This window comes from Aedes aegypti, chromosome 3 (assembly GCF_002204515.2).
Source record: "Aedes aegypti strain LVP_AGWG chromosome 3, AaegL5.0 Primary Assembly, whole genome shotgun sequence".
Taxonomy (NCBI): domain Eukaryota; kingdom Metazoa; phylum Arthropoda; class Insecta; order Diptera; family Culicidae; genus Aedes; species Aedes aegypti.
Genome location: NC_035109.1, coordinates 18,761,410 through 18,781,661, shown reverse-complemented (window position 1 = coordinate 18,781,661; position 20,252 = coordinate 18,761,410). Strand labels below are relative to the sequence as shown.

The 20,252-nt window shown below is 39.5% G+C and overlaps 2 protein-coding genes across 2 annotated transcripts in view; one reads left to right on the top strand and one right to left on the bottom strand.

The window, feature by feature from the left end:
• Positions 1 to 20,252, top strand: part of LOC5572517 (nuclear cap-binding protein subunit 1) — a 65,188-nt gene that overhangs the window by 12,642 nt on the left and 32,294 nt on the right. The window lies entirely within an intron of this gene.
• Positions 514 to 18,893, bottom strand: LOC5572518 (mucin-6). The gene is made up of 3 exons (XM_021848456.1): positions 18,250 to 18,893; positions 4,902 to 5,155; positions 514 to 4,494 (listed from the first exon to the last, which is right to left on the bottom strand). The coding sequence occupies exons 1-3, from the start codon at positions 18,295 to 18,297 to the stop codon at positions 864 to 866; spliced, it is 3,933 nt and encodes a 1,310-aa protein (XP_021704148.1). The 5' UTR covers positions 18,298 to 18,893; the 3' UTR covers positions 514 to 863.

Genomic DNA, 20,252 nt, shown 5'->3' with positions numbered 1-20,252 from the left:
AGTTTTTGAGCTTTTTCGCAATTAACTAGTAATAATTTGTTTTCCTCTTTCAATGCCGGTATTGGCTTATGAGGTTTTTTCAAAATTTTAAATAATTTCCAAAAGGGTGAGTTTGAATGCTATTATTTAGTCTGATATGGGATTATAGCCCTGCAAACATCTACAAATATCCCAAACACAATTAGCTCTCTCTTTTGAGCTTCAACATTCTTAATTAAGTTTTGAAGAATGAGTTTCGACTATGGGATGATAAACTTGTACTTACAGCACAGTACTAACGTGTTTGAACCTTTTTTATTAGAAAAAATCTGTGGGATGACAACAGAGGTTCAGGAATAATCTAATTCAAAATCAAGAGACTATCAGACGTGGCATAATTTATTTCCCACGAAGAATCGTTTCTATATCTAATAGACAGTGGTACACCATTTCCTGATTTCAATATTTTTTTTTTCTCAGAGGAAGGGGATTGTCATCCGAATGAAACTGCTCGTGTGCAACCCGAAAACCGACTAGAAATCATAAATTACTGTTTTATTTTGACATAAACAAAATAACTAATTTTCTTTCCATTGGTGTTTCAGCAGCTCTGTGGCATAGCTTCGTTGTTTAATGCATACCATGTTTTATAAAAGCTGGTCGCTGTATTGGAATCGCGTCGCATCTGTAAATCGGTTTTATTCCAGCGGTTCTCTCAGTTCTTGGTTCTTTCTCAACCCACTCATGGTCTCGGTTCAGTACTTTATTATGTATAAATAGTTATAAATTACTTATCAGAACTTATTTGGTGTCACTTGCTTAAACTCTATCTAATATCTCGTTCTTTCGCTAAATCACACACACTCACTCGCATCCTTCCGTTTCTAATTGTCTACACTAACAGTCGTTTCGCTCCTACTGCTTCCGGTCGCATCAGTTCCGTCGTTACTGTCTCCGTCATGCGTTGTGGCCGTCTGTTCGCCGCTAATGGTCGCCGGTTCGTTCGTACTGGCAACCATCGTAGTCGCACTCATCGGAATCGTCGTTTGCTCGTCCTTGTGGCTGATTTCGTTAGACTGCAGCGTTTTATCGTGTAGATCTTCCGGTTTGGCCGTCTGGTTGGCGATCGCCCTTGCGTGGTTGATGATCGACATGGTCAACTCGTTGAAGGTCGGCAGTGAGGATCCTCCCGTTGGACCCACGCTGGCATCGCTGGCTTCGAACAGTAGAATGTTGGTGGCGTTTGTCAGCACGGGCTTGATTTCGGCCTTGACCATTTCGTAGCTGTTTTCCTTGGAGTTGGACAGTTTCGAGGTTAGCGGTTCGGCAACGAGGATTTCGTTTTCTTCAGTGGCGGTGTCCCGCTTTGATTTCTCGTTGATAGCGTTTTTGAGGCTGAGAGGAGCGACGGGTGCTTCTTCGGGTTGATTCACTTCGGTATCGGTTGGAGGACGATTGTCCGATAGTCGATTGCTGTCGAAGGTAGACGAAGTAACACCGGAGATGGGTTTGATGGTGGAGGTGGATGTGGATGTAGAAGGACTGGTACGGATACGGTGGACCTTAGCGATGGGGTGTTGAGAAGCGGATGGGGTTCCAGGAGTGGTGACGCGACGGTGAGTGTAGCGGGAGCGGCCTCGAGACGCCCGAAGTCGGTTCATTTGATTTTCGAGACTTGAGCGTGCGGTTCCGGAGGAGGTCGGAGGAAGGGAATTGTTTGCTGGGATGGGTTCAATGGTGGAGTGCTCAGAAGAGGCGGACACTTGCTCGATGCTGGCCGAGGATGATGTGGAGCTTGAGGAGGGTTCAGCGCTGGTGTTGCTTTTGTTCCGTGGACGTTTTGGGATCCATTTGAGAACGGGTTTTTCCGTTGAACCGGCACTTGCTGAGTTTGTAGACGATGAGCTAGGATAAGGTTTGTAGACAGTTTTGATGACTAGACGAGGTCGCATAGTGGTGATGATATCGTCGGATTTCTCGTTCTTGTTTTTGAAGAATGGTTGGAATTGGGTGAATGGCTTTTCAGTGGTGGCTGTTGTGGATCCACTAGGGGTTGTGGTTGCTGGAATTGGGGTAGTGCTTGCAGTTGATGAGGAGGATGGAGTGGTTAGTGAGGTTGGGAAGGGAGTCGTTGAACTCGAGTAAGGTTGTGTAACGAAGTTCTTGGGTTTTTGGACCTTGTGATTTTGTTTGGCTGTGCCATAGTAGGTGTTGAAGTCCTTTTCCGGTGGAGGAAGTTGAACACTCAGTTGAGACTCTGGACGTCGCGTGGCGTAATCTGGCGCTTCACTGAATTTGAGTGGCTTGTGGCTGGTCACGGTTACATGGTGATGGGTAGCCATATTGGCTTGGGCTTTTCGTTTGCCTCCGGATTTCTTGGGAATTTTCTTAACATGTGCTAGTTCTACCACCCTGGATGGGACGAAATCGAAACTATCGTGGTGAGCCAAGTAATGATAGCTCTTCAGGGTAGATGAGATAGGTGTTTCTATTTGTGGAGGAACGATTGTTGGAGATGGAACCCCTTTGTAGGACTGTGGATTCAGAGTGAATTTTGGGGTAAAGTTTGGTCCAGATGTATGGGTAAAAGCTCCTGAAGGAGATACCGGGGAGAGTGGCGTGGTAAAGGTTATGGGGGTTGTTCCTACGCTTTTATGATATAGTGGATCCGGTTCAGAGTAGAGTTTTCCACTTTCACTGACAGTTCCTTTTTCATCAAGGAAGTTACTGAAGAAGCCATGAACGGATGTATGAGCTATAGATGGAGTAAAGTTTTGATCTCCGACCGTTGCGATAGGGACAACTGTTGTGCTCTTTGGTGTGACTGCGTTTTCTATTCCAAATGACTGGAATTTTGGTGATGAGGAGTCAATGGGGGAACTGCCGGCAGTCTCCGGTTCCAGTTTGTGGTGCGGTAAGACAGGAGTGCTGGATACAGGTCGAAAGCTAGAAGCGGTGAATCTTTCTCGTTGACCGGCTGGAGAAGCTTGGATTGTCGGTAGGGATGAATAACGGTAGTTTGCAACAGTTGGACTAGCATAGGGACTGGTTGAAGGTTGTGGAGTGTATTTGTAGCTGGTGAATTTAAGCGTGGTGGGAATGCTATTCGGGTGGTGTGGATAGTGGTGGCTTTGATTAGGATGTCTAGTTGTGGTGTAATCTGGATGGTTTTGCGGTGGCATATAAGGATTGACCGGATAGATGTGGACCGGAGCTGGCTGCATGATGCGAATAGGTATTGCATTCACACCGGGTTGTTGTGGAGCATAGACTTGACCTTGCGAAGGTACTAGCTGGAAGTGTACTGGAAAAGCTACGGGGCCTTGTGGGGCAGCTACCTGGATCATGTGACTAGGAGCGATCGGAATGTGGTTCAACATAACCTGCCCTTGTGGATTGAAAACTGGGATCGATTGGACAAGGTTTTGAGGAAGAGGTTGTAGAGGAGGTGGATTGTTATTCGGTGGTTGACTAAGAATTAGAGGCTGCTGAGGCTGTGGTTGTGCCATTTGGGGTTGTTGTTGCATTCCTTGTTGGTGGTGATGATAGTGATGGATGTGCGTTGGCTGCAGAGGCATCATTAGTGGCGGATATCTGTGACTTTGAGGAACTGATTGAGGTTGTTGAACCGGGAGGTTGTTGTCGGCACTCGGCTTCGAGTCTGCGTTTTCAATTCCTCCACGGAAATCGACCAGCTTAGCATAATCCTGCTGAAGGTTGCTGGAAGCAGTTTGAACTTCCTTGATTAATGGAGGCATTGGTGGAGCTGTTGGTGCCAACGGGGCAATCGAAGGGCGTTGGAAATGTATATGATGGTAGTATTTGGGTACAGATTGGCTTGACGTAGTGAAAGCGTCAGGAAACTTAATCCTGTTGAAGCCTGATCCAAACCGGTATGAGTTGGGAGCGTAATGCGGATGAGTCTGAGATTTGATAGTAGTTTCTCCTCCCGACAACAGAGATTGAAGTAAAAACTCCCCTAATGTCATGGTCGCTGGAGTTGGTCGGGTATATCTGTTACTCGTGAAAGATGAATGGTACGGAGGGAACAATGGGTCGAACACAGCTCGTTCGAAATATTGATCGTTCTTTTTCATCATGGGTATCGAGTTTGGCGATGCCATTCCGAAATATCTGGGATAATCCTCATCACGTACGATGAAGCTTCTATTGACAACAGCGTTTTCGTCCAATTGCAAATCGCGAACTGGAGTCACCGTGAACTTCAGCTCATACCGATGTCCTCGTTGTTCGTCCCTATGTCGAATTCGTTCAACTTTCCAGTAGGCACTCACATTGCGTCCATTATCTGCCGGAATGTTGGCATCATCCTGTACGAACAAATACGATTCGTCGTGTTCTTGCTCCAGTCGGCCGTGGGCAAGTTCCACAATATCTCCAAATCGAGGCACGCTCAAGTCTACGGAACCGATGTAGGGCGCCCCGTAAATGGCTTTTTGCTGCCGCGCAATGTACAATGGTTGATTGGTGGTCGTGCCATCAGCTGATTTGGCGCTGTGAGGGCGAGAAAAAGGTAGTCATGAAAGAAGTTGAAAATTCCCATTCCCCATTGTGCTACCTCAAGCGAAAGATGGGGCGTATCAGGAACAGAATCGAGTAGGTATCGTTACAGGCTATTGATTTTAATGGACCGACGTTCTAATTAAAATATTACACAACGCGGTTTGCAAGTCAGCAATGCTTTCGTTCATCACGAAAAATGTTATATCATTTCACTCTTAGACGATTCGATTCGTTCTGCTGGTTGATCCCGCGGTACAGTTTTCTGCTTTGCAATGTTTGTTTTCGTGGGGGTGCAAAGGCATGCAATGGTCATCGTCATTATATTCACTTACGACTGCTGACCTACCCGATCATTTGCCCACCTTCTCATTTCATGTATATCGATTTCAATAACTCACCTCGTTTTATTATCATTCAGCGCCAGGAAGACGGTTTCCTTCAGCACCTCTTCCCAGGGCACGGCGGTACTGGTGGCGACGGCGGGGCCGGTTCCCTGCTGTGCAGGAGCGACATTGTCCAAAACCCCCGGACCGGTCGGCAGCTCGTGGGGTCGGTAGTACAAAATCTTGCCCGGATAGGTCTTCAGCTGGTGTGGCGTCAGAATGATATCACGGTTGCTGTAATACTGGCAGTGGCTGCCGGTAACGGAAATCTGAAAAAAAAGGCCAGAAATGAAGGAGAAAAGTAATGCACACATTTGACTCCGATCGAACGCGTAAGCATACCGGAGAACCAAGAGATAACTATCAGCGACTTTCGAGCTTACCCTTGGCCACTGTCCGTTTCAGTAATCATATTCAAGCCAGTCACCCAACGCGGACTTAGTTCTAGCTGAGTGCATTTTGGGAGCAACTTTTTCAGCATGTTTATGGCGCGAAACACAAAAACGACGAATAGAAGTTGAATGGAACGCATAGATTCGTTGGTGCAAACCAAGTCGTTCGGTGCAGTGTCAGGGGCACAGCGTCGTTGCCGATTTATATCACCTTTCTGAAGCCATTCACAGCGCGCGGTCGGTTCTCACGATATCACTGACTGCTGATGGCGCTAAACTAAATATACAAATTGTGGGTGGCGGAACGGAAACGGACAATGCTGCACTTGACATCGTTCAAGTAAACAGTTTGTCATGCCCGCTAATGGTCAGCTGATTAGACTCAAAGCTCAATGTTGGATTTTTCAAGTTTTAGCATCTCGTTAATTACATACTTTAATTAAATCAATTGGAATCGATGCTGGCCGCACTATCCTGCCTTTATATATGACAGATTTGATGGTATAGAAGTGGTGCTTCAAGAAGTATGCGAATTTATTAGTTGTGAGATATCTTTTCATAAGCTGTATATCGCGTGAAACCAGTAGATGGAAGTGCATGGCACTTTTGCTCATAGATCAAGCTGATCAATCTTGAAACATTGGTATTGTTTGGAGATTTTATTCACAGCTTGAGTTTGCGTTTCGATTCCAATTCCAGTAAGTTCTGTGATTGGCCATGAAAGTGTTTCGTGTTTATGTTGCTGTACGAAAACTTAATTAGTCACAGGTTGTTTTTTATTTTTTTGTGGCCGTTGGTACCACTAGAAGCATGCCGGAAGAATTAATCTTGTACACTGCAGTAACAGTCGGAAATTAGCTGGAAAGCTGTGATTTTGAATTATTGCATAGGGTGAATTGTTTTTTTTTTGTATTTTCTTAATTTTTTTTTTTTGCGTCATTTCGAGTTCTATTAAATCTATTATGCTCGAAATTTGCATAGATACGGGAATTTGCATATTCTCGGCAGGCAGTCTGAGCAAATGCGGAACTTCCTTTGTTATTTTCTAGGACATCAGTAAACAAATTACGTTTTTGTCGGTTAAAATTTATGCGCTGCTCAATCCTCCATCGATTGACACCGACATAAATGTTAAAAGATTTTTGAAACGTTTTTACAACGCTTCGAACATCTCTTGTAAGTGTGCCTCATTCTCGTAGGCAGCTTTCCCATAAGAACAGCAGGCAAATCTGTTCGTCAGCTCCAAATCAGTCGCATTTTGAGGCGTATTTTTGAATTGTTAACATCTCTGATGAAATTGTTTGTTCAGTCGCTGAAATCTCGTCAACGGGAAGCTGACAGAACATTGAATCATCTGAATGTGAGTTTGGCGTTTGAAATTTGGTTGCCAATAATAGTCGAATGGTGCCGAAGCTGCAAATTACCCTATTTTGCACATTATTCTATCGAATGTCAGGCAACAATCGGACAAAAACTCACGAGGATAACAAAACTGGCAATATTATCTAAGTTCCCCTAGAAAAAATGCATAGGTAGGGAGACTTACGGCTTCGGCACCATTCGACTATTATCGGCAACCAAATTTCAAACGCCAAACATACAGTATTTTTCTATCAAAACACATCAGTGGAAACATTCAGATGATTCTTTGCTCTGCCCACTTCCCGCTGGCGAGATTTCCGAGACTAAACAAACGATATCGCCGGAGATGTCATCAATTCAAATGAGCACGCCACAAAATGGGACTGATTTGGAGCTGCCGAAGAGATTCACCAGCAGTTGTTATGGGAAAGTTGCCGAAGAGATTGAGGCTGCCGACAATAGTCACACTGACAAGGGATATTCGCAGCGTTGTAAAAACGTTTCCAAAAGCATTTTGACAAGTCTGTCGGTGTGAATCGATAGAGGATTGAGTAACGCATAAATGTAAATAGACAGACATGGAATTTGTCTGCTGATGTCCGAGAAAATTATAAAAGAAGCACGGCATCGGCTTAAGCTGCCGAGAATACGTAAGTTCCCCTATGTATTTTAATATTTGTACTTTTGTTACATCTATTTTCGAAGGCCTTTTCTGCTCATGGAACAAATTTGAATCGATTTAATTTTGATCGATACTTCTCTGTTCATATGACTTATGGTTACTAATTGAGTACTTTCTATGCCAACTCACCATTTTTGCATGTGTATGCCGTGTACGAAGGTACGAAGACAAAAAGTCAAAAAAATATCCAATCCTCGAAAATTCTCGACTAGTGGAATTCAAAACCACGACCCTCAGTTTGTTTTTTTTCTGGCACGTTTAACGCTATGGCTGTCTAGGCTCAATAGGCATTTTCTCTTTGAAATCTAATGGGAACTTTACTTTAACGCCGAGATGAACAAGCCACGAGCTGGAAGTTAATACAGACAATATTTTTAATACATTAACTTTAACGAATTTTTGTTGATTACTGATCTTCTCCGGGTCTGTCAAAAAACTTATGTGGCGAAATTTTTTGGGATTTCTGTGATGTCATTGACGGAGTCTTCTCAAAAATCTTAGTGGATTTTAGCAACAACATGGAAGGTTTACTGACAAAACCTTTTGCGAATTTCTAACGCAGACCAATTTAATGATAAGTCTTTGGCGGATTTATTACGAGATACTTGTAGAAATCTCGCGTTTAGTATCATAAGGGCGTATCTACAGTGATCGATTTCTCTTCGTCGATTTTCTCTTCTGCAAATTACTCGGCCGGGTCAATGTTTTCGACTGCTCTTTATGCTTTAGTAGAAAATAGTAATTGTCCTCCGACATGAAGCATCGTAAAATGTTCCGAAAATCTTTTAAGTTTCGTATACTAAGCCAAAGAGAAAATCGACGAAGAGAAATCGATCACTGCATATAAGCCTGTATGATACTCAACGCGAGAAATGTTTAGTACATCCTGACTTTTAACGAAATCTTGGCCACTTTCTTATGAGATCCTTAACTGTTTCTGAATGGGATCTTTACTCAATTCTTAACCCTTCAAGACGAGTCATTATACCAACCACATTACATGACAATTTTTTTTTTTTCAGTGAGATTCAATGACCCATCCGTCTCGAAAAGGTGAAAGCGTCTCGGGCTGATTATTGGTTATGGAATATCAGGATCACCTTAAGGTGAAACAGTTTGGAATCGAACTTTGAGGATGGCACCAAAACTTTAATGGCACTAATCTCGCGAGGAAGGCATCCAACAACAGTGCGCTTTATATTTTGGCTTTGTGCACTAGCAGAACGCTTAAAATAAGATCAGAAACGTTTGCCAACTACTTCTCCAGTTTAATGTCTTTGAAAAGAAGGGACACAAGTCGGCCATTGTGACGATCATCTTTGGATTTCGAGATGTTGCACCTTAAGCTTATTGGTCAAATTGGTGAACTTTCGCTTGTTAAATTAACCTGATCGTTCAAAATCACTTATTGGTTATAATTCTATAAATGCTTAAGGTCACCCGAAGCTATATTAATGATAAATGGTGATTGAAATAAAAAAAGTATTTCATCATTTTTAGGAGGTCTACCCTGTTTGGCATAATGCCATTTAGCATAATGCCGTTTGGCATAAAGTCATTTGGCATAATAGTCGTTTGGCATAATAGTTGTTTGGCACTAATAGTTGTTTAATACTTCTTTGTTAAAAATGCGCTATAAGATCCCGAGCTTAATGGTACCAAGAATTATGTATGATACAGCTTCGAAAGTGCTTTATTGGATATTGGTTTCCTTGACAAATGAAGATTGGTAGTGTGTCCTATCAATTACTGACAGCGGAACGTATGATTGCAAGCAACCCCCCTTTGCTTAATGACAGGAATTTGTTCCAATTCAACGTTTTTCACAATTATGCCAAACGGGGTAGAATCATTTTTAGTTGAAACAATTAAAAGTGCGGGTAACATTGACACCCTTTTGGGTAAAATCGGCACATGCACTTTGGGTAGAATTAATACGTTATAGTGAGTAGATGAATAACTGAACTTAGTACTATACCATTTAATTCCATTAGAGTTTGTATCCTTCGACAGATACGCGTATTTCGACCTCAACTGTAAGGCCGTCTTCAGTGTCGTGTACTAGACTCGACTTCGAATTAAATGGTATAGTACTAAATTCGGTTTTTCTTCTACTTATAGATATTCCACTAAACAGCTCGATTTATTATTAACGTTATAGTGGCAGAGGGGGCAATATGAACATACGAGGCAATAGGAACCACCCCGTATTCGACCACTAAAAAATGTTTTAATGTCTAGTGTCATTATAATCTGCTAGAGGATGCTTTAAGTAGCCACCACAATAAATATCGTAAGAATATTCGTTTCAATACTCGGAATATTTAAAACATGTACAAATTTGTGCTTTCTTACGAAAAACTTATAATTTTGTCAGTTTTCAATTTAGCCTTTGGAAAAATTGTTCTGGTAAATCTTCACACTCTATCAGGGTGTCTACTACCTGGAAAAACCTGGAAAACCTGGAATTATCAGGGAATTTAATTCAACCTGGAAAAAACCTGGAATTCTCAGGGAATTTCGATCACAATCAGGGAAATTATTTTGAAGCAGTAATTCATGATAGAATATGTTCACGACAAAGGATTTTTGCGTTACAACCCAGAGCTATCATTAATTGCCAGAAAACTATCTTCATTCGAAAAAAATTCGGCTGCGCCGCTCTACAAAAACTATATGGAGCTGTTCAGTGAGAATTCGTTCGAGTATGAAATTTCATCAGCTCATCGAAACATGATTGATGTTTTTAATGTATCTAAATTTATTCGGTAACGGATTAACATACCTAGGGCTGGTAGCAGGTTTCTTTATATATACCATTTTTTTGCAAGTCTCTAAAAAGTCTCTATTTTTGATAAAAGGTGTCTGAAGTCTCTATTTTAACCAAAATAGTATCTAAATGGGTTTATTCTACGACTGGCGTGAGGTGACAATTGTCGGTGTCGTATAGCGAGGTGACAATTCTCGATTCGAGTGAAATGACTCTCCATTTGATTTACATGGCGAGTCACTTCACTCGAGTCGAGAATTGTCACCTCGCTATACGACACCGACAATTGTCACCTCACGCCAGTCGTAGAATAAACCCAAAAGTCTCTTTTCTTTCCTTATCTTGCTTGCAGATAACTGAGATGCAAAATTTCTTCTCGTATTTCTCGAGAACAGCCTCAGGAAATATCCTTGTGGTATCTCCAGAGATTTTATTATGAATTCTTCAAGAAATTGCTTCAGCATTTTTTTCATAGGATGCTTACAGGAGTTCCTCCATAATTTGCTTCAGGAAATTCTTGAACATTTCAACGTTAATACCTCTAGAAATTTTTCTCAGGCAGCACTTTGAACAAAGACTATCTTAGGACTTCCTCCAGATATTTTTTTCACACAACTATCCAACCGAATTCTACAGTCGTTAATCAAAGAGATATCCAAAGTTTCCCACAGAATTTCTCCCAAGAAGACTTGACAAGAATTTCAACGCCATTTCGTCTACGGTTATTCCAAAGAATAGATCCAAAAGCTCCTCGAGGGGTTATTCGAGTCAATATATTGAGAACATTTCAAATAATTCCCTCAATTCGACCTGTGTTTCGTTATTAAGTTTCTTTAGAGTTTTTTTTTTTCTAGGAATTTCTCCAGCATTTCATCCTAGGATCACTGGAGTTCATCCAAATATTTTTCAATGAATTTCTCAAAAAATTCCCATGGAATATTGAAAAGTTCTTTTAAGGTTCCACACAATTTAACACCATAGCAACACAATTTTCTAGTAATTTCGTCCTGTGTTCCAGGAGATCCTGCGCAATATCCTGCGAGATATTATGATCTTTCTTTTTTTTTTTATTATCGTAGCAATAATCTTGGAAATCTTCTAAAAGTTCTTCAAGAGTAAGTCTTCCTGAAGAAGAAGATAAGATAGAAAAAACGTATGAAGCAAAAGAAATTTTACTAGCAACTTTTCTAGATATTGAAGGAGCGTTTGATAATGCGTCTCATAGATCCATGACGAGGACAATGTTAAAGCGAAAGTTTGACATATGTATCGTTCAATGGATTAATGAAATGCTATCAAAACGTGAAATATCAGCAAAACTCGGTAGTTCATTAATATCTGTTAAAGCAGTGAAAGGATGTCCACAAGGAGGCGTTCTTTCGCCTCTTCTCTGGTCACTTGTTGTTGATGAATTACTGGCAAGTTTAGAAGCACAGGGATTTGAAGTAATTGGGTTTGCAGATGACATTGTTATTATAGTCAGAGGAAAACATGACAATATCATTGCAAGCAGAATGCAAGCAGCTATAAACTACACAATTAAATGGTGCGAATCTGAAGGACTGGACATCAATCCTCAAAAAACAAGCATCATTCCGTTTACTAAGAAAAGAACATTCAAGATATCTGATCTTCGTATGAGAGGGACTTTAATGACACTTTCATCGAATGTTAAATATCTGGGAGTCATTTTAGATCGTAAATTAAACTGGAGTCTACATTTAAGTAACATACTCGATAAGGCAGCAAATGCACTATGGATAAGTAAAAGAACTTTTGGAAATAAATGGGGATTGCGGCCAGCTATGATCCACTGGATATACATGGCTATTGTGAGACCCAGAATTACGTATGCTTCATTAGTATGGTGGCCGAAGACTTTGGAAAAGAGTGCAATAAAAAAATTAGAAAAAATACAAAGGCTGGCTACTATATCCATAACAGGCGCAATGCGCAGCACACCTACAAAAGCATTAGATGCAATGCTTAATCTACTCCCTCTGTATCAATTCGTTCAACTAGAAGCTGGAAAAGCCGCACTACGGCTTAAACGAACTACGGTTTTTTATGATGGTGACATAAAAGGTCATTTGGAAATTTTGAAAAAAGTTCTAATTAATCCATTAGTTACAGTCAACAATGACTGGATGGAAACGACATTTAATTTTGATCGTAGGTACAATGTAGTAGAGCCGGATCGCTCTGTCTGGGATGTGGGAGGACCACAAATTCGCTCAGGTTCAATAGTCTTCTATACTGACGGTTCCAAACAAAACGATCAAGTGGGAGCTGGTGTTACAGGTCCCGGTGTATGTTTATCAGTCTCAATGGGTAGATGGCCAACCGTCTTCCAGGCTGAAATACAAGCTATACTAGAATGTGCTTCTATTTGCTTAAAAAGAAAATACAAGCATTCCAACATATGCATTTTTTCTGATAGCCAAGCAGCGCTCGCTGCTTTGAAATCATACACATGTACTTCGAAGTTGGTTTGGGAATGTACTCTATTACTTCAAAAATTATCGGTAAATAATACTATAGTTCTTTACTGGGTGCCTGGGCATCAGGGAATACAAGGAAATGAAAAAGCAGATGAGCTGGCAAGAGTTGGATCATCTCAACATTTACAAGGGCCAGAGCCTTTCTGTGGAGTCTCACCATGCTCCATTAAAATGGAGCTCAGGAACTGGGAAAAAGCCATGGTAAATACCAACTGGAATAAAACTGTTGTAGCCCGCCAATCTAAAAAGTTTATAACACCCAATAAATCAAATACACAAAAACTTCTCGCCCTGTCAAAAAAAGACCTGTGTGCATACACAGGACTAATTACAGGACATTGTTTAGTTAAATATCATTTACGACTAATCAAAAGAATTGAAGATGATATTTGTCGCTTTTGTAGTGAGGAAACAGAAACCTCTGAACACCTTCTGTGTAACTGCGTTGCACTTTTTGCTGTGAGATTAAAGTATCTTGATCAAGGGTTTCTACAGCCCTCTGATATATGGTCCTTAGCTCCATTCAAAGTAGTTCGGTTTATACGACATATTATTCCCCATTTTGAAAATACCGAAATCATGAGTTGAGGATAACTAATCATAGTAATCTATCACCTTGAATACGGTTATACATTAAAATGGGTGGTGTATCACAATAGATCAAATAAATGGTCGCAGTGATTATACACCCAACACAGGAAAAAAAAAAAAAAAGTCTTCCTGAAAATCCTCTTTAAACAAGGGTGGCCTAAGAAATTACATAAGTAACTGTACCAGAAGATACTCATAAATTTACGTCAAGGATTTTTTTTTTATTTCTCAGCTTTCTGGGAAATTACATTCAAATTTCCTTGGTGAAAACTCCTAGAATAATGCTTGAGAAAAAGGTTTTGAAAACTTCCTTGAGAAATATCTTAGAATTAATAGAAGAATTTCCGAGAAGAAATCCTAGGAGCAATCAGGAAGGTATCCTCAGAGAAATTTGTAGTCAAAATCTTATTAAAATTCTAAAGAACAATAAAATCCTGAGAAACCCTTGGAGGCATCTGGAGAAGTTTCTAGTTGAATATTACAACATGTTTTAAACGGGAGTCTTGGAGGATGTACTAAAAAGAAACTAATTGGAGAATCACCGGATAAAATCCTCGAGGACTAAGGGTTTTTTTTTCACAAAAAATATCTGAAATAATATGTGAAGGAATTTCTGATGAAAGCCTTGTGGTATTTTTTGTGATAATGTATGGAAAAATCTTGGTTCTATTTTGAAATATAAAAAACAAAATTTTTGGAGGAATACCTTAGGAAAATTTTTGGAGAGTGAATATCTTAAATATAGATATGAATCCTTCCCTTTCGTAATGTCGTCGTAATACATCAATGTCCTTTACTGGCATATACCAGATGTGCTGGTATGTCGTCGTAATGCCGCAAAAAAAAAAATATTTGAAAAAAAAAGTTTTAAAAATATTTTCAGAGAAATGTCTGGTCTGATTAAACTATTTTGTCCTTGTTCCTGTTAGGTTTCGCTTTTTGATTACTGTTTTGTCTCTTTTCGGTCTCTTTTTGGTTACTTTTTAATCTCTTTTTTCCTGGAAAGAGGTTTCTAAATTTCATATTTTCAAGAAACTCATTCATTTTTAAAATTATTGAAAAATATTTAACATCAGAATTTTTTTTTCGAAAAGGGGCTGTCCATAAATTACGTAAGGCAATTTTAGCGGTTTTTCAACCCCCCCTCCCCCCATGGTAAGATTTTTTGAATGAAAACCAAAAATAATTTGTATGGCGCGTAAGAAATCTTCAACCCCCCCTCCCCCCATAAACCCTTACGTAATTAATGGACCACCCCAAAGTAAACTGGAACTTGAACAACAATCAATTCGAAATTTCGCAACAATCATGACTAATTTAGAACTTTTTCGAATGAAATGCAAACATTTATAGTTTAATCATATTACCACAGTCAAATGTTATACGGTCGAACGCGATTACCCAGGGGCTCGATAATCTGTGTTTCTATCATAAAAAATGAATCTGGATCCAAAAGTTTTACGAATTATTTGTGTTAATTTAGATTGTAGATATATTGCCACATATCCAAATAAAGTTTAATTTAGCGCCCATGAAGCTGTCTAAGTTATCCAAACGACCGATGGAAATAAATGGTACGTAATCTGTACAAAAAATACTTTCAAGAAGACACATACTAATGAACTTGAAAATTCCGTTCATTAATTTATTTTAGACATATAAAATTACAGTATTTCTTGAACCTGGAATTATTTTTATAAAACCTGGAAATATCAGGGAATTTCATTTTGCTAAACGAGTAGACACCCTGTCTATTGAAACCTCCGATAGATTTGTGTGTAGACTAAATTATAGGAAAACAAATTGTTATTGAAAAAGTGAGGCGGCAAGGCAAAATAAATCCCCTAAAAGCAAACCAAACCAGGGGGAGGAGGCTTGGGGGTCAACCTCAACCCTATACTTATATAAACCATTTCTGCATGGAAAATGTCTAAATTTTGACTGAAATAAATTTAATTCAATCAGCTCAACCATTCAACCGTTACGACACGTTACACACAGGAATTGCAGCCGTCAGAAATTTGTCGAATGTAAACGAAAACTTTTTTGAAATTCCTGGGCTAGAAGCGTAAAATTCCTTCGGTTTCCCCATTGTTAATCGGTTGATTGAACTATGCGCAAGCAAATTAATCAAACAGTTTCTTATGCTTTATCTACAATCGAATGTGAATGCCGAGAGGCCCAACATATATACTTTGAGGACCCAAAATGTATTGGAAGGACCAAAATAATGGAAAACAGTGTTTTACAATTGAATTATTTTCGACGTCTTTTAGGCTTTACATGACCATGTGAGTATTTCTCTCTCATAGATAAAATTTTTCTTCACATTTTGGCATGTTGATTGACTTAGTTACGCTGCGCAAATCATAACTTGAGACCCAAAATCACTTCCTTAAGGGTTCCAAAATACGACCGTTATCCTATACAACGACATTTTTTTTTGTTTTTTTTTTTTGACGAAAACACTGAGAGGTTTGTGTAATAAGTTTGTCAAATGTTCAAATATATTGGGACCTTTTGAAGAGTTAATACAAAATTTTCAGTTGATTCAGAATATAGCCAAATTTTAATATTTTCTGAGAAAAGATTCCATTATTTTTAAAGATTACGTGGGAAAGACATAGAAAGCTATTGAACCATTTACTTGCCGGTTTATGCAAATCTATCCCATTTGGAGATTTTGTAGGTGTTGATTATGAATAACATTTTATGAATGTTGTTTATGCATATGAATGTTTATGACAATGGATGAATAGTAGGTGTTTATCCTAAAACTTGTTGAAAAAATGTGACTCCGATTTGTCGCAATATATAAATGGACGCATGACCGTCGAATAACAGTAGTGAACCAATCAAATTTCAAAATAATCCAAAAACAAAGTTTGATGGTTGTATAGAAAATTTAGACGCATTGGTTTTCTCATAAAATCAACATATTTTCTCCTAAAATCAACACATTGAAAACATAACATATGTTTGACCTTCGGACTCGTTTATTTAGTCTGTAACATGCAAACTCCCAAAAATTCATGTGATTTTACGTCTTTTGGATTCACATGAAAGAAGCGAGCCGAATGACGTAATTCGTGTCCCTTAACATGTAAAATTACATTTTTTGTTCTATACATCTTCAACGACACGTTTTTGTGTCATTCTATCACTAATATCATGTGTCATTCAGTCATAACGAGAATTGTGTAATTTTTCATTATTTTTAAGATTGTGAGACAATCGTTTTTTCACCAACAATTAAGTTTTGCTATGCTGCTATGCTAATTTTAGGAGTAACATATTCATGGTAGTTCAATATAATCTTATTTATTTCATTTAACTATGCGTGTTTAAGAAGTGAAATATACTTAACATTTTCAACTAATTGCTTTCTTCAATTAAACATTTTCAAGAAAACATTACCTTCAAAATCCTAGTATTAAATTCGATGGTTCATTTGCTAATTTTACTTATAATTGTCTAGAATGAGAGCGATATACATTAATGTAATTGAATGATAATCTTCAGTGTCGTGTACTAGACTCGACTTTATTTAAAAGGTTAATTTAGAGATACACTGATAGGCAAAATTAAGTGCCCACCTCACCAGTTTTCAAATTTCTCTCATTGATTTGGTTCAAATTAAAGTTAACACACCTAAATCTTTTGTGATATTTTATTTTTGATGTTCTTTTAAAGTTGCACTTACGAAATTTTGATAAAAAAAAGAATTTTACTCAAAGAAAAAGAAAATCAATTTGTATTGAAAAAAAAGTAGTGACAAAAAAAAGTGCCCACTTCCTTCTTGGCCCCAGAAAATATTATTTAAGAAAAATAAAAAAGCAATTTAATAGTTAATGTGTCCTCCTTTGGCCTTAAGGACTTGCTGGAGGCTCTTCGGCATGCTTTTCACCAGGTTTTGTAGGTGTTGTGGATCTAGTTCTTCCCAGGCGCGCTCCAAGGCTTCAAAATAATTATTTTTGTTGGTAACACCAGTTTTTTCAACCCTGGCATCGAGAATCGCCCACAAATTCTCAATGGGGTTCATGTCTGGCCTTTGTGGAGGCCATTCCAGCGGTTTAATCCGACAAGACCGGAAGAGAGACTTGGTCTTCTTTCCAGTATGCTTCGGGTCGTTGTTCTAGAGAAATATGAATTTCTCTTCAAGGCCCGTCTGGATTAGCGAAACTTCCAGATTTTCCCGCAAGATGTTAATGTAGGAATCTGCCGTCATTATTCCGTCGATTTTCACGAGGCTTCCTACTCCACTCCATGAAAAACACCCCCAGACCATCACATCACACCTCCATGCGTCACCGTTCCTTGGATGTGGCGCTCCTGAAGCTCGAGCTGTCTAACCGAAAGCGGCGGGCTCGTGTGTGGTGCAGAGCGCCACATCCAAGGAAGTGTGAAGCATGGAGGTGTGATGTGATGGTCTGGGGGTGTTTTTCTTGGAGTGGAGTAGAAAACCTCGTGAAAATCGACGGAATAATGACGGCAGATTCCTGCAAAAGAGAAGTGTTACAGTTCAATTTGTGGTTTTCTTAAACATACCTTAATACACCCGATTCTGTTTTTGCACGGATTTTTTTACACGGCCGTGCAAAAAAAGTTTCCATACATTTTTTTCCGCCAAAACCTTATTTTTGCTTGAAACGTCGAGAAATGGTGTTACTTTTTTTTGCACGGTTTTTGAAATTTTGAACTGAAAACTTTTTTTGCACGGTACACATCCCCCGTGCAAAAACAGAATGGGGTGTAGTCACTCTATAAATGTTTAAAAAGTTTAGGAAAAATTATCAATTCTAGTTGTTTTTAAACAATTTGAACATACAATTTTTAAAGATCAATAATTTCATCAACAGCATCTTAGGTCGGTTGTCCGAAGTGGGTGTTTTACTTTTTTCTCCCCACAACCGCAATAAATCAATCCCTCTATTATGTTGTCCGAACAACATTGCCTAAGCAATTCTCAACCATGCCCAAAGTGACACGCTTCGCAGATTTGTCCACAACCGACACTTCACGGCTATTGAATGAATTTGATGGAGTCCACCGATGGTCAGCTTACCATGAAAAGAATTAAACAAATGTTCATTGTATATCCGATGTAATCCATGACGATTCGTGATTGGCTGCTGACAGTGATGGGATTCGTTCTGTCCTTCCCTTGCTGCCTCTCCTTGCTGCTCTAGCAGCTGCTTCTGCTGGCGGTGCTGGTCTTCCTTCGGCGACTTGGTAGACTGCTTCGACGTGCAAATGAAATCCAGTAAATCACAAAACATTAAAATTTTCTTCTCTGCGAGTTTTTTTTTTCAAATATTTGGTTTCTTCTTTGTCTTAAAACTAAAATCAATTATGATTCACTTTCAATTATCCTTTCACATCATTTGCATAGATTTTGCATATATTTCCATCTATTTTCTTCGAATGAGATGTTCAATTTCACCCAATTAATTCACACCGATCGGTTCCTCAAACACCGAACGAATCCCCTTTTTCACTTTTCATGGATCATCGTGACTACACACACAGTTCAGGGTACCTCCTGAAAGAGGTTCCAAAGTTCTTCTGCCTCCTGAGGCGTTCGTTCCAACAAGGTATACGAGAGATCTCCGCGTTTGCAAACCGTTTCGAGCGAGCGTTTTTCATCAACTGAAAACAATAGCGAAAATCATTTTCTAAATCATGTAACCGCATGGGCGATTCCCCTTCAAGTGTAATCGGCAGCGTGCTCGAGACCCGAAGCTTCTCCTCCTCCGCATCGTCGTGAGCATAAACCACCACCTCGTGGAAAGCATAAGCTAAAGCAGCACCCACTAATGCGATGCACTGCAATTCTTGGTGCCTATCGGTTTCGATAGTGACCGGTGAAGAGGGTTCGTCGTTTTTCCGATCGGCGGTCGTTCAATTCACGGGCAGTCTGAATGGACGATAACAACAGTTGATTGATCGGATTATGCGCCTGGCGGTACGAATAAAGTGGAATATGGTTACCTGTTGTGGCGAAGTGGATATCCTCCCACATAATTAAGGATCGTTTATGTTATGACCTTGGGTGTGGCGAATCGGTAGCATGTAAATCGAAAATTAACTGGTGGCTAGCCGATACCTAGTGCTTCTTCCTGATGATGTAGTATTGGCGATTGAGTGTAATGTGACGGGAAGTAAGCGAAAAGTTGCACAACATGTTTGGGTCCTGTTTTGGGTTATCGAACATTGTTGTTTTGTAATGCACTGCTTATTAAAGTAGTATTAATTTGATGTTTTAACCCCCCGTTTACTAATGTTCTACGGCGATAACAAATCCTATTTCCGGAAAAAAATATGTTGTGTGTTATTTTTCAATTAGCTTTGTGATTTTAAGTCGAAACACTCATACGATTTATAATCACTTCATTTATCATAGGAAGTAGAGACGATCTAACAGCTACACTTCGATGTTTGGTCTCAACAATAAAACATTCAAAATTGGTAATTATTGCGAAAATGCTCCCAGTTAGTAAATATGGAAGTGTCCATGTAACATAAAACTGAATAGCAGGCTTCTCTGTTGAATATTATCTTTGCTTGTCATTCTTCCGGCATACGGGCAGCGTGATCAGCCCAACGCAGCCTGCCGTATTTTATGCGCTTGACAATATCCATCTCTCGCCAAATTTTCCGAACATCAAATCGAAGCAGCCTCTAGCCCAGGCTCTTTGATTCAAGTGAGGAAACAAAGAGTGCCGCTTATCGTCGTCAGTTGTTCCGAATTTGGAGGATTTAGGCAGGAGATCTTGAACTCCATTAGGGGAATCAAGGTTTCCTTCCAAATCGCAAAGAAAGGAGACTATCGCGTTTTGCAGGAAACTCTTAAAGATCGCGAACTTTTTTTCAAATATCTTGAAGAGAAGAAGCACAATTTTTTTACTTATGACGACAAAACTGAACGTTTGTTCAAAATCTTCTTGAAAGGTCTCTTCAAGTGACTACAAGTCACCTGAGATCAAAAATGGAATAAATGATCTGCTTAAATTTTCCCCAGTCCAAGTAATCATTATGAAAAAGAGAACCCAATCTGACATTGTTCGG

Bases quoted from the DNA above. Each gene is read 5' to 3' on its own strand.
- LOC5572518 (XM_021848456.1), bottom strand. From the start codon at position 18,297: ATGGATTACATCGGATATACAATGAACATTTGTTTAATTCTTTTCATG. The intron at 5,156-18,249 runs GTAAGCTGACCA...CTTTTTTTTCAG, and splicing joins TTTGTTTAATTCTTTTCATG to ATTTCCGTTACCGGCAGCCA. The intron at 4,495-4,901 runs GTGAGTTATTGA...TCGCCCTCACAG, and splicing joins CTGAATGATAATAAAACGAG to CGCCAAATCAGCTGATGGCA.